The sequence below is a fragment of the Phytophthora infestans genome, genomic scaffold (assembly GCF_000142945.1).
Source record: "Phytophthora infestans T30-4 supercont1.29 genomic scaffold, whole genome shotgun sequence".
Taxonomy (NCBI): domain Eukaryota; phylum Oomycota; class Peronosporomycetes; order Peronosporales; family Peronosporaceae; genus Phytophthora; species Phytophthora infestans.
In genome coordinates this window covers 489,506-509,042 of record NW_003303730.1, presented here as the reverse complement: position 1 = coordinate 509,042, position 19,537 = coordinate 489,506, and the positions used below count along the sequence as shown (strand labels likewise).

The following is a 19,537-nucleotide window of genomic DNA, read 5'->3' as shown; positions in this document are numbered from 1 at the left end:
TGAGCTGTTTACCGGCTTACCGGCCATCCCTACTCGACACCGTGTCGGTTCCCACCGACGCCTCCTATCGATTGTTGCCGATTGATGTGACCGTGGCTACGCTGCACCTCAACAAGCTGCGCGAGCATTTGCACGAGTTGCACTGCAATGTTGTCGAGCGCAAAGTGCGCCGCCGCTTGCAGGAAATAGCGCGTGTCCAGGGGTACAGAATGCAACTTTGAAGAGGGTAACTACGTGCTGTGGCCACGCGTTTATAACCGCATGAGTGGCAACAAGCTCCTGGCGCGTTGGGTTGGGCCGTTCCGAGTAGTTCATGCCCTTTCACATTCATTCATTGTGGCGCACGTGCTAACGGATGACGAGTTCGAGGTGCACGGGTCGCGCCTCAAGCACTACTGCGACGACGATGTCGGCACCACGGCCGAGATTCGTGAACATGTGGCAACCCAAGGTATTGTGCTTGGTGTGCGAGCAATTGTGGATCACCGCTATGGCACCACGGCTAAGGAATGGCAGCTTTACGTGGCATGGCGTAGACTCGAAGACGTGGAAAACTCGTGGGAACCATTTGCCGCAATCTATCGCGATGTCCCTAAATTAGTTCAACAATACGTGCAGTCTGTGGAAGCTCCCGAGCTTACAGCCATGCTGTAACTCTGAAGTCTTCGACTTCAACGTCAAGATCAATTTGTGAGACGAACATTTGGCATTCGTCTTGGGTATATAGATAGGAGTCAAGTTTCCCAATTTTCAAGTTTCTGATTTTCAAGATTCATTTTCAATTTTAATTTTTTTTGGCCAATATTTCATTTTCAAGTTACAAGTTTGCGGTGTTCGTCTTGGGGGGGCGGTGCTGAGCGGCGATGGCGCCGCTTGTACCAGACGACACCGCGGCGACAGACACCGACGCAGTAGGACAGCTGGCTGGTCTCTGGTAGACCGGGCCCATACCGGTATCCTCTAGTGGGGTCCAGAAGCGGGCAGTGCTGGCGTGACGCAGGGGCGACGAGGAACGCGTGCCGCCGAGCACTGACGGAGGCCGCAGCAGTGGTGTGGGACGGCGGTACGAGCCGGTACGATTGACTAGGCAAAGACATGCAGCAGTGGCAGCCATTGGCGGACCGGTGGCTCGCAGGACTAAGGTGATGGAGCTGAGGCTGTGGTCTCGGGTGTTGCGGATAGGAACAGCGTTGGTCTCTAACTCTAATCTCACGTCACACTTTACGTTTTCAAGCTCACTTGCCGTTTACGCTGTCGAACTCTGCAAAGCCTGAGCAGGAGGAGAAGGAACAGGACGAGGTCCAGCTTTCGGACTTCAGCGGCTTTGCCAACGTGTTCACTACGTCACGTTATATCTCATCATGGTGATCCTGGTGAACGCCGCCATTGACTTCTGCTTTCACTTCCTTGACCCGGTGGATTCCACGGATGTTGACCATCATCGTGTGCTGGCTGGGTCTGCTGCTCGAATTTTACCGAAAGGTTTTCAGGCGCGACTAATCGATATACGAGCGCGTGGTGATGGATGTGGTGGTCGGTGTGTGCACTGTCGTGAGCTGCTTCGTGTCTAGCAGAACGGGACGTCGTGGAGCGCGTATCGGGGAACGGCAAAACCGGGCCGACTCGAGTCGTCGTGGAGCGCGTATTGGGAATGGCAAAACCGTGCAGGTATAAGTTAATTTATCGCACTTCATCAGCTACAATTGGGAAGTTTCTCCCGTTGGCTGATATACACATTCATCTACAACTCCAATGCGTTGTGTGAAGAAGTTGAATAGGCGCGATGACAGCGAGTTGGAAGCCTCATTTCCTGTGAGCAAGCTGACAATTTGCGTCAAGATCACTCAGGTGGAAATACTACTCTTACGTGCTTTGGATACGCTGGGTTGTGTGGGATATCGGGTATGCACTGTAAGCCTCGCCGGTAGTACACATTCCTTGGCAGCAGTGGATACGCGGTCGTTCCACGGAAGAATGACAAAACAAGTGGACGTGTTGGCCTCAGCACAGGCCCTCTCGGCTGCCTCAGCCCTCCTTCTGCGACTCAAACCAAACACTAGACTTGGTTACAGCGCTGCCTTGTTGCACGACAGAGGAGAACGTGGAAGTATCGATGGCCGTCTGTCTCGACGGCAGCGTGGCAGCTACTACCACCGACGCAGGGCTCGCAATTTTCGGGCACAGTGGAGCAGCCATCACACTGTCGGCGGCACTGAGTACGGCCCTCCAGATGATGATAGTGGTGGGAACAGAGATGGCTGTCGGTGCGATGGCCCATCAGATCCAGCAGCCAGCCAGGGAGTGGGGACGACATCGTCCCGTGTGTGGAAGCTAAGCCTTTCCGCGCTAACCCGGACACGAAACAATTTCAATCATCGTGGGGGTAGGCGTAGCATCGATCACCACACTCTGATACGACATATACAAATAAACACAACCACGCTGTCCATTGGCCTTGGTCAATCGTCGTCAGGACATTGTAGTGGCGGGCACATCGATATTGATCGGAGCCACCCCCACAGCTGCTACGCCAGATTTATAGCTGCTGCCAGTACGACGTTGGAATAGGACCACAATTGCCTCAAAGCCGACGGAAGAGGTTATACTGAGCATCGTCCCTGGTATAAGTATTCATCGCGTGGCCAACCGTATCATCCTGGTGCGCTATGCGTTGGCATTTCGCTGCTAGAGGGCGGGAACGGATTGCTGCTTTGTAGGCAATGCGGTCGTTCCCAGAGGCAGCGCGTTTAACTGGCCGATGGTCATTGTGGCGTGACTCTATTGGCCGTTCTGGCACGTCGGTGCCGGCGCAAGGGCGTCTAGTTTGTTGCTGCGTTTATAGCACCTGCTGCGAGCTTTTTCTGCACGATTTTGGCTCGGATGTGATCGTGATAGGCAGTCCTACGTTCAAGCTCGCGCAGGTCACGGGGACTATATGTGGTATGGCTGGCTGGCTTTCGAGTGCGTAATGTTGACTTTGTGCTGGGTGGACGACTCCGTGATCAAGTGGTATTACGTCAGGTTTGGGTGTTAGACACTGCGTGGTGCCGTGACTTGGCAAGGGAGGTCCTGCGTACACTATGCTGGAGGTGCCGCTGAGGGTTCGAGGGGGTACCACGCTAGGAAAGCGCTGCTAGTGTAGTTTGAAACAGTGCCAAGCCGCTATACTGAGCATCGTCCCTGGTATAAGTATTCATCGCGTGGCCAACCGTATCATCCTGGTGCGCTATGCGTTGGCATTTCGCTGCTAGAGGGCGGGAACGGATTGCTGCTTTGTAGGCGATGCAGCCGTTTCCAGAGGCTGCGCGTTTAACTGGCCGATGGTCATTGTGGCGTGACTCTCTTGGCCGTTCTGGCACGTCGGTGCCGGTGCAAGGGCGTCTAGTTCGTTGCTGCGTTTATAGCACCTGCTGCGAGCTCTTTCTGCACGATTTTGGCTCGGATGTGATCGTGATAGGCAGTCCTACGTTCAAGCTCGCGCAGGTCACGGGGACTATATGTGGTATGGCTGGCTGGCTTTCGAGTGGGGCTCTCGCGTAATGTTGACTTTGTGCTGGGTGGACGACTCCGTGATCAAGTGGTATTACGTCAGGTTTGGGTGTTAGACACTGCGTGGTGCCGTGACTTGGCAAGGGAGGTCCTGCGTACTCTATGCTGGAGGTGCCGCTGAGGGTTCGAGGGGGTACCACGCTAGGAAAGCGCTGCTAGTGTAGTTTGAAACAGTGCCAAGCCGCTATACTGAGCATCGTCCCTGGTATAAGTATTCATCGCGTGGCCAACCGTATCATCCTGGTGCGCTATGCGTTGGCATTTCGCTGCTAGAGGGCGGGAACGGATTGCTGCTTTGTAGGCGATGCAGCCGTTTCCAGAGGCTGCGCGTTTAACTGGCCGATGGTCATTGTGGCGTGACTCTATTGGCCGTTCTGGCACGTCGGTGCCGGCGCAAGGGCGTCTAGTTTGTTGCTGCGTTTATAGCATCTGCTGCGAGCTCTTTCTGCACGATTTTGGCTCGGATGTGATCGTGATAGGCAGTCCTACGTCCAAGCTGCTAGGCAAGGGAGGTCCTGCGTACACTATGCTGGAGGTGCCGCTGAGGGTTCGAGGGGAGTAGCATGCTAGGAAAGCGCTGCTAGTGTAGTTTGAAACAGTGCCAAGCCCGCTATACTGAGCATCGTCCTTGGTATAAGTATTCATCGCGTGGGCCACCCGTATCATCCTGGTGCGCTATGCGTTGGCATTTCGCTGCTAGAGGGCGGGAACGGATTGCTGCTTTGTAGGCGATGCAGCCGTTCCCAGAGGCTGCGCGTTTAACTGGCCGATGGTCATTGTGGCGTGACTCTCTTGGCCGTTCTGGCACGTCGGTGCCGGCGCAAGGGCGTTTAGTTTGTTGCTGCGTTTATAGCATCTGCTGCGAGCTCTTTCTGCACGATTTTGGCTCGGATGTGATCGTGATAGGCAGTCCTACGTTCAAGCTCGCGCAGGTCACGGGGACTATATGTGGTATGGCTGGCTGGCTTTCGAGTGGGGGCTCTCGCGTAATGTTGACTTTGTGCTGGGTGGACGACTCCGTGATCAAGTGGTATTACGTCAGGTTTGGGTGTTAGACACTGCGTGGTGCCGTGACTTGGCAAGGGAGGTCCTGCGTACACTATGCTGGAGGTGCCGCTGAGGGTTCGAGGGGGTACCACGCTAGTAAAGCGCTGCTAGTGTAGTTTGAAACAGTGCCAAGCCGCTATACTGAGCATCGTCCCTGGTATAAGTATTCATCGCGTGGCCAACCGTATCATCCTGGTGCGCTATGCGTTGGCATTTCGCTGCTAGAGGGCGGGAACGGATTGCTGCTTTGTAGGCGATGCAGCCGTTCCCAGAGGCTGCGCGTTTAACTGGCCGATGGTCATTGTGGCGTGCCTCTCTTGGCCGTTCTGGCACGTCGGTGCCGGCGCAAGGGCGTCTAGTTCGTTGCTGCGTATATAGCATCTGCTGCGAGCTCTTTCCACACGATTTTGGCTCGGATGTGATGGTGATAGGCAGTCCTACGTTCAAGCTCGCGCAGGTCACGGGGACTATATGTGGTATGGCTGGCTGGCTTTCGAGTGCGTAATGTTGACTTTGTGCTGGGTGGACGACTCCGTGATCAAGTGGTATTACGTCAGGTTTGAATGTTAGACACTGCGTGGTGCCGTGACTTGGCAAGGGAGGTCCTGCGTACACTATGCTGGAGGTGCCGCTGAGGGTTCGAGGGGGTACCACGCTAGTAAAGCGCTGCTAGTGTAGTTTGAAACAGTGCCAAGCCGCTATACTGAGCATCGTCCCTGGTATAAGTATTCATCGCGTGGCCAACCGTATCATCCTGGTGCGCTATGCGTTGGCATTTCGCTGCTAGAGGGCGGGAACGGATTGCTGCTTTGTAGGCGATGCAGCCGTTCCCAGAGGCTGCGCGTTTAACTGGCCGATGGTCATTGTGGCGTGCCTCTCTTGGCCGTTCTGGCACGTCGGTGCCGGCGCAAGGGCGTCTAGTTCGTTGCTGCGTTTATAGCATCTGCTGCGAGCTCTTTCCACACGATTTTGGCTCGGATGTGATGGTGATAGGCAGTCCTACGTTCAAGCTCGCGCAGGTCACGGGGACTATATGTGGTATGGCTGGCTGGCTTTCGAGTGGGGGCTCTCGCGTAATGTTGACGTTGTGCTGGGTGGACGACTCCGTGATCAAGTGGTATTACGTCAGGTTCGGGTGTTAGACACTGCGTGGTGCCGTGACTTGGCAAGGGAGGTCCTCCGTACACTATGCTGGAGGTGCCGCTGAGGGTTCGAGGGGGTACCACGCTAGGAAAGCGCTGCTAGTGTAGTTTGAAACAGTGCCAAGCCGCTATACTGAGCATCGTCCCTGGTATAAGTATTCATCGCGTGGCCAACCGTATCATCCTGGTGCGCTATGCGTTGGCATTTCGCTGCTAGAGGGCGGGAACGGATTGCTGCTTTGTAGGCGATGCAGCCGTTTCCAGAGGCTGCGCGTTTAACTGGCCGATGGTCATTGTGGCGTGCCTCTCTTGGCCGTTCTGGCACGTCGGTGCCGGCGCAAGGGCGTCTAGTTCGTTGCTGCGTTTATAGCACCTGCTGCGAGCTCTTTCTGCACGATTTTGGCTCGGATGTGATCGTGATAGGCAGACCTACGTTCAAGCTCGCGCAGGTCACGGGGACTATATGTGGTATGGCTGGCTGGCTTTCGAGTGGGGGCTCTCGCGTAATGTTGACTTTGTGCTGGGTGGACGACTCCGTGATCAAGTGGTATTACGTCAGGTTTGAGTGTTAGACACTGCGTGGTGCCGTGACTTAGCAAGGGAGGTCCTGCGTACACTATGCTGGAGGTGCCGCTGAGGGTTCGAGGGGGTACCACGCTAGTAAAGCGCTGCTAGTGTAGTTTGAAACAGTGCCAAGCCGCTATACTGAGCATCGTCCCTGGTATAAGTATTCATCGCGTGGCCAACCGTATCATTCTGGTGCGCTATGCGTTGACATTTCGCTGCTAGAGGGCGGGAACGGATTGCTGCTTTGTAGGCGATGCAGCCGTTTCCAGAGGCTGCGCGTTTAACTAGCCGATGATCATTGTTGCGTGCCTCTCTTGGCCGTTCTGACACGTCGGTGCCGGCGCAAGGGCGTCTAGTTCGTTGCTGCGTTTATAGCATCTGCTGCGAGCTCTTTCCACACGATTTTGGCTCGGATGTGATCGTGATAGGCAGTCCTACGTTCAAGCTCGCGCAGGTCACGGGGCCTATATGTGGTATGGCTGGCTGGCTCTCGAGTGGGGCTCTCGCGTAATGTTGACTTTGTGCTGGGTGGACGACTCCGTGATCAAGTGGTATTACGTCAGATTTGGGTGTTAGACACTGCGTGGTGCCGTGACTTGGCAAGGGAGGTCCTGCGTACACTATGCTGGAGGTGCCGCTGAGGGTTCGAGGGGGTACCACGCTAGGAAAGCGCTGCTAGTGTAGTTTGAAACAGTGCCAAGCCGCTATACTGAGCATCGTCCCTGGTATAAGTATTCATCGCGTGGCCAACCGTATCATCCTGGTGCGCTATGCGTTGGCATTTCGCTGCTAGAGGGCGGGAACGGATTGCTGCTTTGTAGGCAATGCGGTCGTTCCCGGAGGCAGCGCGTTTAACTGGCCGATGGTCATTGTGGCGTGCCTCTCTTGGCCGTTCTGGCACGTCGGTGCCGGCGCAAGGGCGTTTAGTTTGTTGCTGCGTTTATAGCACCTGCTGCGAGCTCTTTCTGCACGATTTTGGCTCGGATGTGATCGTGATAGGCAGTCCTACGTTCAAGCTCGCGCAGGTCACGGGGACTATATGTGGTATGGCTGGCTGGCTTTCGAGTGGGGGCTCTCGCGTAATGTTGACGTTGTGCTGTGTGGACGACTCCGTGACCAAGTGGTATTACGTTAGATTTGGGTGTTAGACACTGCGTGGTGCCGTGACTTGGCAAGGGAGGTCCTCCGTACACTATGCTGGAGGTGCCGCTGAGGGTTCGAGGAGGTACCACGCTAGGAAAGCGCTGCTAGTGTAGTTTGAAACAGTGCCAAGCCGCTATACTGAGCATCGTCCCTGGTATAAGTATTCATCGCGTGGCCAACCGTATCATCCTGGTGCGCTATGCGTTGGCATTTCGCTGCTAGAGGGCGGGAACGGATTGCTGCTTTGTAGGCGATGCAGCCGTTCCCAGAGGCTGCGCGTTTAACTGGCCGATGGTCATTGTGGCGTGCCTCTCTTGGCCGTTCTGGCACGTCGGTGCCGGCGCAAGGGCGTCTAGTTCGTTGCTGCGTTTATAGCATCTGCTGCGAGCTCTTTCCACACGATTTTGGCTCGGATGTGATGGTGATAGGCAGTCCTACGTTCAAGCTCGCGCAGGTCACGGGGACTATATGTGGTATGACTGGCTGGCTTTCACATGGGGGCTCACGCGTAATGTTGACTTTGTGCTGGGTGGACGACTCCGTGATCAAGTGGTATTACGTCAGATTTGGGTGTTAGACACTGCGTGGTGCCGTGACTTGGCAAGGGAGGTCCTCCGTACACTATGCTGGAGGTGCCGCTGAGGGTTCGAGGGGGTACCACGCTAGGAAAGCGCTGCTAGTGTAGTTTGAAACAGTGCCAAGCCGCTATACTGAGCATCGTCCCTGGTATAAGTATTCATCGCGTGGCCAACCGTATCATCCTGGTGCGCTATGCGTTGACATTTCGCTGCTAGAGGGCGGGAACGGATTGCTGCTTTGTAGGCGATGCAGTCTTTCCCAGAGGCGGCGCGTTTAACTGGCCGATGGTCATTGTGACGTGCCTCTCTTGGCCGTTCTGGCACGTCGGTGCCGGCGCAAGGGCGTCTAGTTTGTTGCTGCGTTTATAGCACCTGCTGCGAGCTCTTTCTGCACGATTTTGGCTCGGATGTGATCGTGATAGGCAGTCCTACGTTCAAGCTCGCGCAGGTCACGGGGACTATATGTGGTATGGCTGGCTGGCTTTCGAGTGGGGGCTCTCGCGTAATGTTGACTTTGTGCTGGGTGGACGACTCCGTGATCAAGTGGTATTACGTCAGGTTTGGGTGTTAGACACTGCGTGGTGCCGTGACTTGGCAAGGGAGGTCCTGCGTACACTATGCTGGAGGTGCCGCTGAGGGTTCGAGGGGGTACCACGCTAGTAAAGCGCTGCTAGTGTAGTTTGAAACAGTGCCAAGCCGCTATACTGAGCATCGTCCCTGGTATAAGTATTCATCGCGTGGCCAACCGTATCATTCTGGTGCGCTATGCGTTGACATTTCGCTGCTAGAGGGCGGGAACGGATTGCTGCTTTGTAGGGATGCAGCCGTTTCCAGAAGCTGCGCGTTTAACTAGCCGATGGTCATTGTTGCGTGCCTATCGTTGGCCGTTCTGACACGTCGGTGCCGGCACAAGGGCGTCTAGTTTGTTGCCGCGTTTATAGCATCTGCTGCGCACGCTCTTCCCACACGATTTTGGCTCAGATGTGATCGTGATAGGCAGTCCTACGTTCAAGCTCGCGCAGGTCACGGGGACTATATGTGGTAGGCTGGCTGGCTTTCCAGTGGGGGCTCTCGTGTAATAAAGACTTTGTGCTGGGTGGACGACTCCGTGATCAAGTGGTATTACGTCGAGTTTGGGTGTTAGACACTGCGTGGTGCCGTGACTTGGCAAGGGAGGTCCTGCGTACACTATGCTGGAGGTGCCGCTGAGGGTTCGAGGGGGTACCACGCTAGGAAAGCGCTGCTAGTGTAGTTTGAAACAGTGCCAAGCCGCTATACTGAGCATCGTCCCTGGTATAAGTATTCATCGCGTGGCCAACCGTATCATCCTGGTGCGCTATGCGTTGGCAGTTCGCTGCTAGAGGGCGGGAACGGATTGCTGCTTTGTAGGCGATGCAGCCGTTCCCAGAGGCTGCGCGTTTAACTGGCCGATGGTCATTGTGGCGTGACTCTCTTGGCCGTTCTGGCACGTCGGTGCCGGCGCAAGGGCGTCTAGTTTGTTGCTGCGTTTATAGCACCTGCTGCGAGCTTTTTCTGCACGATTTTGGCTCGGATGTGATCGTGATAGGCAGTCCTACGTTCAAGCTCGCGCAGGTCACGGGGACTATATGTGGTATGGCTGGCTGACTTTCGAGTGGGGCTCTCGCGTAATGTTGACGTTGTGCTGGGTGGACGACTCCGTGATCAAGTGGTATTACGTCAGGTTTGGGTGTTAGACACTGCGTGGTGCCGTGACTTGGCAAGGGAGGTCCTCCGTACACTATGCTGGAGGTGCCGCTGAGGGTTCGAGGGGGTACCACGCTAGGAAAGCGCTGCTAGTGTAGTTTGAAACAGTGCCAAGCCGCTATACTGAGCATCGTCCCTGGTATAAGTATTCATCGCGTGGCCAACCGTATCATCCTGGTGCGCTATGCGTTGACATTTTGCTACTAGAGGGCGGGAACGGATTGCTGCTTTGTATGCGATGCAGCCGTTTCCAGAGGCTGCGCGTTTAACTGGCCGATGGTCATTGTGGCGTGCATCTCTTGGCCGTTCTGGCACGTCGGTGCCGGCGCAAGGGCGTCTAGTTCGTTGCTGCGTTTATAGCACCTGCTGCGAGCTCTTTCTGCACGATTTTGGCTCGGATGTGATCGTGATAGGCAGTCCTACGTTCAAGCTCGCGCAGGTCACGGGGACTATATGTGGTATGGCTGGCTGGCTTTCGAGTGGGGGCTCTCGCGTAATGTTGACTTTGTGCTGGGTGGACGACTCCGTGATCAAGTGGTATTACGTCAGGTTTGGGTGTTAGACACTGCGTGGTGCCGTGACTTGGCAAGGGGGGTCCTCCGTACACTATGCTGGAGGTGCCGCTGAGGGTTCGAGGGGGTACCACGCTAGGAAAGCGCTGCTAGTGTAGTTTGAAACAGTGCCAAGCCGCTATACTGAGCATCGTCCCTGGTATAAGTATTCATCGCGTGGCCAACCGTATCATCCTGGTGCGCTATGCGTTGGCATTTCGCTGCTAGAGGGCGGGAACGGATTGCTGCTTTGTAGGCGATGCAGCCGTTCCCAGAGGCTGCGCGTTTAACTGGCCGATGGTCATTGTGGCGTGCCTCTCTTGGCCGTTCTGGCACGTCGGTGCCGGCGCAAGGGCGTCTAGTTCGTTGCTGCGTTTATAGCATCTGCTGCGAGCTCTTTCTGCACAATTTTGGCTCGGGTGTGATCGTGATAGGCAGTCCTACGTTCAAGCTCGCGCAGTCACGGGGACTATATGTGTATGGCTGGCTGGCTTCGAGTGGGGCTCTCGCTAATGTTGACTTGTGCTGGGTGGACGACTCCGTGATCAGTGCTATTACGTCAGTTTGGGTGTTAGACACTGCGTGATGCGCTGACTTGGCAAGGGAGATCCTGGCGTACACTATGCTGGAGGTGCCGCTGAGGTTTCGAGGGGGTACCACGCTAGGAAAGCGCTGCTAGTGTAGTTTGAAACAGTGCCAAGCCGCTATACTGAGCATGCGTCCCTGGTATAAGTATTCATCGCGTGGCCAACCGTATCATCCTGGTGCGCTATGCGTTGGCATTTCGCTGCTAGAGGGCGGGAACGGATTGCTGCTTTGTAGGCGATGCAGCCGTTTCCAGAGGCTGCGCGTTTAACTGGCCGATGGTCATTGTGGCGTGTCTCTCTTGGCCGTTCTGGCACGTCGGTGCCGGCGCAAGGGCGTCTAGTTTGTTGCTGCGTTTATAGCATGACTTGGCAAGGGAGGTCCTGCGTACACTATGCTGGAGGTGCCGCTGAGGGTTCGAGGAGGTACCACGCTAGGAAAGCGCTGCTAGTGTAGTTTGAAACAGTGCCAAGCCGCTATACTGAGCATCGTCCCTGGTATAAGTATTCATCAGCGTGGCCAACCGTATCATTCTGGTGCGCTATGCGTTGACATTTCGCTGCTAGAGGGCGGGAACGGATTGCTGCTTTGTAGGCGATGCAGCCGTTTCCAGAGGCTGCGCGTTTAACTGGCCGATGGTCATTGTGACGTGCCTCTCTTGGCCGTTCTGGCACGTCGGTGCCGGCGCAAGGGCGTTTAGTTTGTTGCTGCGTTTATAGCACCTGCTGCGAGCTCTTTCTGCACGATTTTGGCTCGGATGTGATCGTGATAGGCAGTCCTACGTTCAAGCTCGCGCAGGTCACGGGGACTATATGTGGTATGGCTGGCTGGCTTTCGAGTGGGGCTCTCGCGTAATGTTGACTTTGTGCTGGGTGGACGACTCCGTGGTCAAGTGATATTACGTCAGGTTTGGGTGTTAGACACTGCGTGGTGCCGTGACTTGGCAAGGGAGGTCCTGCGTACACTATGCTGGATGTGCCGCTGAGGGTTCGAGGGGGTACCACGCTAGGAAAGCGCTGCTAGTGTAGTTTGAAACAGTGCCAAGCCGCTATACTGAGCATCGTCCCTGGTATAAGTATTCATCGCGTGGCCAACCATATCATCCTGGTGCGCTATGCGTTGGCATTTCGCTGCTAGAGGGCGGGAACGGATTGCTGCTTTGTAGGCGATGCAGCCGTTCCCAGAGGCGGCGCGTTTAACTGGCCGATGGTCATTGTGGCGTGTCTCTCTTGGCCGTTCTGGCACGTCGGTGCCGGCGCAAGGGCGTCTAGTTTGTTGCTGCGTTTAAAGCACCTGCTGCGAGCTCTTTCCACACGATTTTGGCTCGGATGTGATCGTGATAGGCAGTCCTACGTTCAAGCTCGCGCAGGTCACGGGGACTATATGTGGTATGGCTGGCTGGCTTTCGAGTGGGGGCTCTCGCGTAATGTTGACTTTGTGCTGGGTGGACGACTCCGTCATCAAGTGATATTACGTCAGGTTTGGGTGTTAGACACTGCGTGGTGCCGTGACTTGGCAAGGGAGGTCCTGCGTACACTATGCTGGAGGTGCCGCTGAGGGTTCGAGGGGGTACCACGCTAGGAAAGCGCTGCTAGTGTAGTTTGAAACAGTGCCAAGCCGCTATACTGAGCATCGTCCCTGGTATAAGTATTCATCGCGTGGCCAACCGTATCATCCTGGTGCGCTATGCGTTGGCATTTCGCTGCTAGAGGGCGGGAACGGATTGCTGCTTTGTAGGCGATGCAGCCGTTTTCAGAGGCTGCGCGTTTAACTGGCCGATGGTCATTGTGGCGTGCCTCTCTTGGCCGTTCTGGCACGTCGGTGCCGGCGCAAGGGCGTCTAGTTTGTTGCTGCGTTTATAGCACCTGCTGCGAGCTCTTTCTGCACGATTTTGGCTCGGATGTGATCGTGATAGGCAGTCCTACGTTCAAGCTCGCGCAGGTCACGGGGACTATATGTGGTATGGCTGGCTGGCTTTCGAGTGGGGGCTCTCGCGTAATGTTGACTTTGTGCTGGGTGGACGACTCCGTGATCAAGTGGTATTACGTCAGGTTTGGGTGTTAGACACTGCGTGGTGCCGTGACTTGGCAAGGGAGGTCCTCCGTACACTATGCTGGAGGTGCCGCTGAGGGTTCGAGGGGGTACCACGCTAGGAAAGCGCTGCTAGTGTAGTTTGAAACAGTGCCAAGCCGCTATACTGAGCATCGTCCCCTGGTATAAGTATTCATCGCGTGGCCAACCGTATCATCCTGGTGCGCTATGCGTTGGCATTTCGCTGCTAGAGGGCGGGAGCGGATTGCTGCTTTGTAGTCGATGCAGTTTTTTTCAGAGGCGGCGCGTTTAACTAGCCGATGGTCATTGTTGCGTGCCTCTCTTGGCCGTTCTGACACGTCGGTGCCGGCGCAAGGGCGTCTAGTTCGTTGCTGCGTTTATAGCACCTACTGCGAGCTCTTTCTGCACGATTTTGGCTCGGATGTGATCGTGATAGGCAGTCCTACGTTCAAGCTCGCGCAGGTCACGGTGACTATATGTGGTATGGCTGGCTGGCTTTCGAGTGGGGGCTCTCGTGTAATAAAGACTTTGTGCTGGGTGGACGACTCCGTGATCAAGTGGTATTACGTCAGGTTCGGGTGTTAGACACTGCGTGGTGCCGTGACATGGCAAGGGAGGTCCTGCGTACACTATGCTGGAGGTGCGGCGGAGGGTTCGAGGGGGTACCACGCTAGGAAAGCGCTGCTAGTGTAGTTTGAAACAGTGCCAAGCCGCTATACTGAGCATCGTCCCTGGTATAAGTATTCATCGCGTGGCCAACCGTATCATCCTGGTGCGCTATGCGTTTGCATTTCGCTGCTAGAGGGCGGGAACGGATTGCTGCTTTGTAGGCGATGCAGCCGTTTCCAGAGGCTGCGCGTTTAACTGGCCGATGGTCATTGTGGCGTGCCTCTCTTGGCCGTTCTGGCACGTCGGTGCCGGCGCAAGGGCGTCTAGTTCGTTGCTGCGTTTATAGCATCTGCTGCGAGCTCTTTCTGCACAATTTTGGCTCGGATGTGATCGTGATAGGCAGTCCTACGTTCAAGCTCGCGCAGGTCACGGGGACTATATGTGGTATGGCTGGCTGGCTTTCGAGTGGGGGCTCTCGCGTAATGTTGACTTTGTGCTGGGTGGACGACTCCGTGATCAAGTGGTATTACGTCAGGTTTGGGTGTTAGACACTGCGTGGTGCCGTTACTTGGCAAGGGAGGTCCTGCGTACACTATGCTGGAGGTGCCGCTGAGGGTTCGAGGAGGTACCACGCTAGTAAAGCGCTGCTAGTGTAGTTTGAAACAGTGCCAAGCCGCTATACTGAGCATCGTCCCTGGTATAAGTATTCATCGCGTGGCCAACCATATCATCCTGGTGCGCTATGCGTTGGCATTTCGCTGCTAGAGGGCGGGAACGGATTGCTGCTTTGTAGGCAATGCGGTCGTTCCCAGAGGCAGCGCGTTTAACTGGCCGATGGTCATTGTGGCGTGCCTCTCTTGGCCGTTCTGGCACGTCGGTGCCGGCGCAAGGGCGCTTAGTTTGTTGCTGCGTTTATAGCACCTGCTGCGAGCTCTTTCTGCACGATTTTGGCTCGGATGTGATCGTGATAGGCAGTCCTACGTTCAAGCTCGCGCAGGTCACGGGGACTATATGTGGTATGGCTGGCTGGCTTTCGAGTGGGGGCTCTCGTGTAATAAAGACTTTGTGCTGGGTGGACGACTCCGTGATCAAGTGGTATTACGTCAGGTTTGGGTGTTAGACACTGCGTGGTGCCGTGACTTGGCAAGGGAGGTCCTGCGTACACTATGCTGGAGGTGCCGCTGAGGGTTCGAGGGGGTACCACGCTAGGAAAGCGCTGCTAGTGTAGTTTGAAACAGTGCCAAGCCGCTATACTGAGCATCGTCCCTGGTATAAGTATTCATCGCGTGGCCAACCGTATCATCCTGGTGCGCTATGCGTTGACATTTTGCTACTAGAGGGCGGGAACGGATTGCTGCTTTGTATGCGATGCAGCCGTTTCCAGAGGCTGCGCGTTTAACTGGCCGATGGTCATTGTGGCGTGCCTCTCTTGGCCGTTCTGGCACGTCGGTGCCGGCGCAAGGGCGCTTAGTTTGTTGCTGCGTTTATAGCACCTGCTGCGAGCTCTTTCTGCACGATTTTGGCTCGGATGTGATCGTGATAGGCAGTCCTACGTTCAAGCTCGCGCAGGTCACGGGGACTATATGTGGTATGGCTGGCTGGCTTTCGAGTGGGGGCTCTCGTGTAATAAAGACTTTGTGCTCGGTGGACGACTCCGTCATCAAGTGGTATTACGTCAGGTTTGGGTGTTAGACACTGCGTGGTGCCGTGACTTGGCAAGGGAGGTCCTGCGTACACTATGCTGGAGGTGCCGCTGAGGGTTCGAGGGGGTACCACGCTAGTAAAGCGCTGCTAGTGTAGTTTGAAACAGTGCCAAGCCGCTAAACTGAGCATCGTCCCTGGTATAAGTATTCATCGCGTGGCCAAACGTATCATCCTGGTGCGCTATGCGCTGGTATTTCGTTGCTAGAGGGCGGGAACGGATTGCTGCCTTGTAGGTAATGCGGCCGTTCCCAGAGGCTGCGCGTTTAACTAGCCGATGGTCATTGTGGCGTGCCTCTCTTGGCCGTTTTGGCACGTCGGTGCTGGCGCAAGGGCGTCTAGCTTGTTGCTGCGTTTATAGCACCTGCTGTGAGCTCTTTTCACACGATTTTGGCTCGGATGTGATCGTGATAGGCAGTCTTACGTTCAAGCTCGCGCAGGTCACGGGGGTTATATGTGGTATAGTTGGCTAATAGGTCTGACGGTCCGCCCGTCTGTCAATCAGTCCGTCGTTTCTTAGGCTTCCTGCTTTGAACCTCTTTTTCGCATGGACACTCAGCCTGTATAATACATTTTCCTCCAACTGCGCCTATCTCTCTGAATCGACCTAACTATGCGAATTTTACGAAATAGCAAACACGCCTCACAATAAAATCGCGCCCTAATTGGGCAATGTTTTCCGACTCAGGTTTTTTTCAAAACACAAAACCGGATTTACCGGGAAAGTCACCGGGTCTGGAACAACTGGTGTCGGGAGTATGGTCATTACTGATCAGAATCTACTCCACCTTATTCAACCGCTGGTACGCGGAAGGCATCTTTCCGGCCTCTTTTTTTGAATCGGCTATCTTCTGTCTTAAGAAGTGAGATAACCCGAAAGAAGTCATGAGCTATCGCACAATCGCTCTTCTCACCATTGACTACGAGATCTTCACAGCAATATTAACCAAGCGCGTCCGCCGGGCCCTAGTTAGCTATATCTATCCGAGCCAAAACGGGCTCGTTCCTGGGCGCATTTGAGCGCACTGTCAATGAGACCATGCACATTTTCGAGGCATAAAAATAAGCCATTGAAACTGACGAGGACCAAGTTAACGCTGTGATATTGCTCTTGAATTTTATAAAGGCCTTCGATTCCTGTCAAGGGGGTTCCTTGTAACCGCGCTTTGCCGACATGACTATCTGGGCCAGGTTGCTCGGGTCGTTGCGCGCCTGCACGAGGGCATGTCCGCCACGATTTTAGCGAGCGAAGACAGCTCGGGAGCAGTAAGGATTACCAGTGGAATCCGTCACGGCTGTCCGCTGGTTCCGCTGGTCTTCATCCTGTCTCCAGAAGCATTGTATCAAAAACTGGATCGTCACCCTGGACTGCCGGGGAACGCGTGCGCAATGCAAATGGTCATATGGAAGTGAATGTTGCCGGATACGCCGATGATACGGCGACGTACCTGGTATCAGCACTTTTAATACCGCGATTGCTAGATATCGCGTTAGGGGACGCCTCCGGACTGCGCCTGAGCCACGTCAAAACGATGGTCCTAGCGCTGCGCTCCGATGGGGTACCATTCTACGTTCCTTACCAGAGCCGCTCCATCTCCAGCCGCTGCATGTCTGCGGTCGGTACCTGGAAATCCAAGTTAGCAGCAGGAGGGATAGTGGGCGGACGTGGATGGTTGCGGAGCAGCGGCTTCTCACAGGCTGCATCTCGCCTGTTGTAAGCCTCTGACTGTAGATCATTGCATTGCGATGGTGGCTTCGATCATCATTCCAAAACTGACGTTTATTGACCAGTATGCATGACCATTCACCGCTACCATCAACAGGCAACAAGAAGATCAAGCATTTTATCTTGTATGGTACCTTCGCGCTCGATCTACCACGGCCCCGTGCGTGGGCTGACGTAGCTCTAACGGCGCTATCCCGGTCTGTGGACTGTCTAGTGGTGCTCGACCTTCGAACGGTGCTGTTGGCGATGGCTGAAGTGACGGTGGCGAGATCGGCAGTGTATGGGTTACGCGAGGCTCACCTCATCGGCGACATCCTCTTGGACGAGCCCAGGTCCGCCTTCAATGTGGCACCGGTCGTATGCACCACGCCAAGGGGATTGAAAGACGCCACCCGGACACTGCGTCGGCACGACACTATGTGACATACGTTCGTTTGCTAATCACTGTAGCTGCGCAGACGGAAGGACTCCAAGATGGCGATTTCATGATCAGGGCGCCTCAGCACCTCGCCAAATGTTTTCCGTTTTTTGCTCTTTTCAATGGAGTTCAACGGCCAAGTGTGATGGTAGAAAAACGCGGTTGATGGGCTCAACCTGGTGCGCGGCTCTGAAATTGAAGAGCACGATGATCTATGCAAGCATTGCTGACTTGGTCCTGCACAGCGACGACACCGGCTTCAGGGAGGACGTCTGGTGTTATAGATTCCTGAGTCGGCTTGGGTCCCAATTATGGGGATTGTCCACTAGTGCGGAGACAGATTTTGTCGGACGGACTCCGGGAGACGGTGGAACTCGACTTCGAGCACCCCCCCCCCCCCACCACCACCACCACGACCACCACCACCACAGGTCCGGTGGATCGTAGACTCGAGTGGGTGGACCCAAGAGGGGCATGTCCAGAGTCACGTGCAGCTCACTCGGGTGGTCCGTGAGGTCCTCCATTCTGAGGGACAGCTAAGACGGGTACACCGGCATCAAGGGTCAGGCGCCTACTCCTCCTCGCGATGGATTCCCATGCGCTAGTGGCGATCGCGTTACCTGTTAAAGGTGTTGATAGCGACATAATATCGGAATCGCGGATTGAAAAGCGCGACACGTCAGATGGTCGGAGGAGGTGAGCAGACAAGCAGCCGAGAGTCTGGCGCATCTAGATTGGAAGCGCATACGCACAGCAGTGTTCGAGGAGCACTTTGGTGAGAACAAGGTTGCTCCTTGTTGTGGTGCCTCGCACCAGGTAAGATTTAGAATGAGAAGATTACCTAGCTAGCTACGTGTCGGCTAGTTCTGCATGCATAGGTGTTACTGTTGGTTTCTTGATATGGGATTGTGGAAGCGGTTCCTGTCGTACATGATCTTGTGTAGTTACTTGCGCCACTTGTGCAGATCGCAGGTGGCACAAGGTGCGATCTCCAACACTCCTCCTCGATAGGAACATTTTGTGTCTCAGCCCTGTGGTTATTCTAGCTTGACCAACTTAAGCATACCTGTGTTGCGTCCGTGTAATGTTGCACCGAGTGGTTTGGTTAGAATGTCAGCCCTCATTTCAGTCGTGGGGCAGTAAGTCACTACAACATCTTTCTTGCGGATTGCATCGCGTATGAATTGAAACTTGATGTTGATGTGTTTCATGCGGGATGTAGTCACTTCGTTTTCCATGTTCTTGATGGCACTCTGATTGTCAATGTGCAGTAGGACGTTATCAGTCTTTGTTCGCAGGCCGACCTCGTCGAGTAATTGCCGTACCCATAAACAGTCCTGTACTGCAGTTGCTCCAGCGATATACTCGGCTTCGGCCGTCGAGAGTGCTACGGTGGATTGCTTCTTGCTATACCAGGAGATTGGCATGTCATTGATTGTCAGCAGGCCTCCTGAGGTGGACTTAGCCTCCTTATCCCCTGCCCAGTCTGCGTCGCTGAATATGGCAACAGCTAGGCCCCGTTGCGGAGATTGCGGTCGAAGGAAGGCGAGTCTTAAGTCTCGAGACCCTCGAAGATATCGAAGTACGCGCTTTACAGCTGTCCATTGGGTGGAGGTTGGCGACGTAACAAAGCGTGCTAGATAGTTCACGGGCATGGTAATGTCTGGACGGGTGCATGTGCTTAACCAAAGTAGCGATCCAATTGTCTCCCGCATGATTCCGGTGTAAAAAAAGGGTTTGCTGTCTGCATCATACAAGCTTCGAGTCGATTCCATTGGTGTTGCTACGGGGCGACAGTTCTCCATACCAAGTTTTGCTAATAAGTTGTTGATATTTGAGCTTTGGTGGAGGTATATGCCGGCATCGGTTTGTTCGATGTAAATGCCGAGACATTTCTTGGCTTCACCCAGGTCTTTGATTTGGAATTGGTCGTTAAGCTTCCGCATTGTCCAGACTGCATCACTGTCGCGTTGACTAACAACAACGACGTCGTCAACGTATAGGCCCAGCACTGTCAGTTTGCCGTCAATCCTCTGGAAGTACAGGCATGGGTCGAGCTTGCTCCGCTGATATCCCAACTCCTGCAGGTAATTGTGTATCTCGTCGTTCCAAAGTTTGCCGCTCTGTTTTAAGCCGTAAAGACT

General features: G+C 54.8%; 2 protein-coding genes across 2 annotated transcripts; both read right to left on the bottom strand.

Annotated features, from left to right (window-relative positions):
- Window positions 1-348: 348 nt before the first annotated feature.
- PITG_13505 (uncharacterized protein) lies at window positions 349-1,114 on the bottom strand (the record flags this gene model as incomplete). The annotated part of the gene is made up of 2 exons (XM_002899679.1): window positions 349-578; window positions 880-1,114. 2 exons carry the CDS (start codon window positions 1,112-1,114, stop codon window positions 349-351), a joined length of 465 nt encoding a protein of 154 aa, XP_002899725.1.
- Window positions 1,115-2,025: 911 nt separating this feature from the next.
- On the bottom strand, window positions 2,026-2,421 carry PITG_13504 (uncharacterized protein; the record flags this gene model as incomplete). Its single annotated transcript, XM_002899678.1, has 2 exons — window positions 2,026-2,258; window positions 2,352-2,421. 2 exons carry the CDS (start codon window positions 2,419-2,421, stop codon window positions 2,026-2,028), a joined length of 303 nt encoding a protein of 100 aa, XP_002899724.1.
- Between the last annotated feature and the right edge of the window lie 17,116 nt (window positions 2,422-19,537).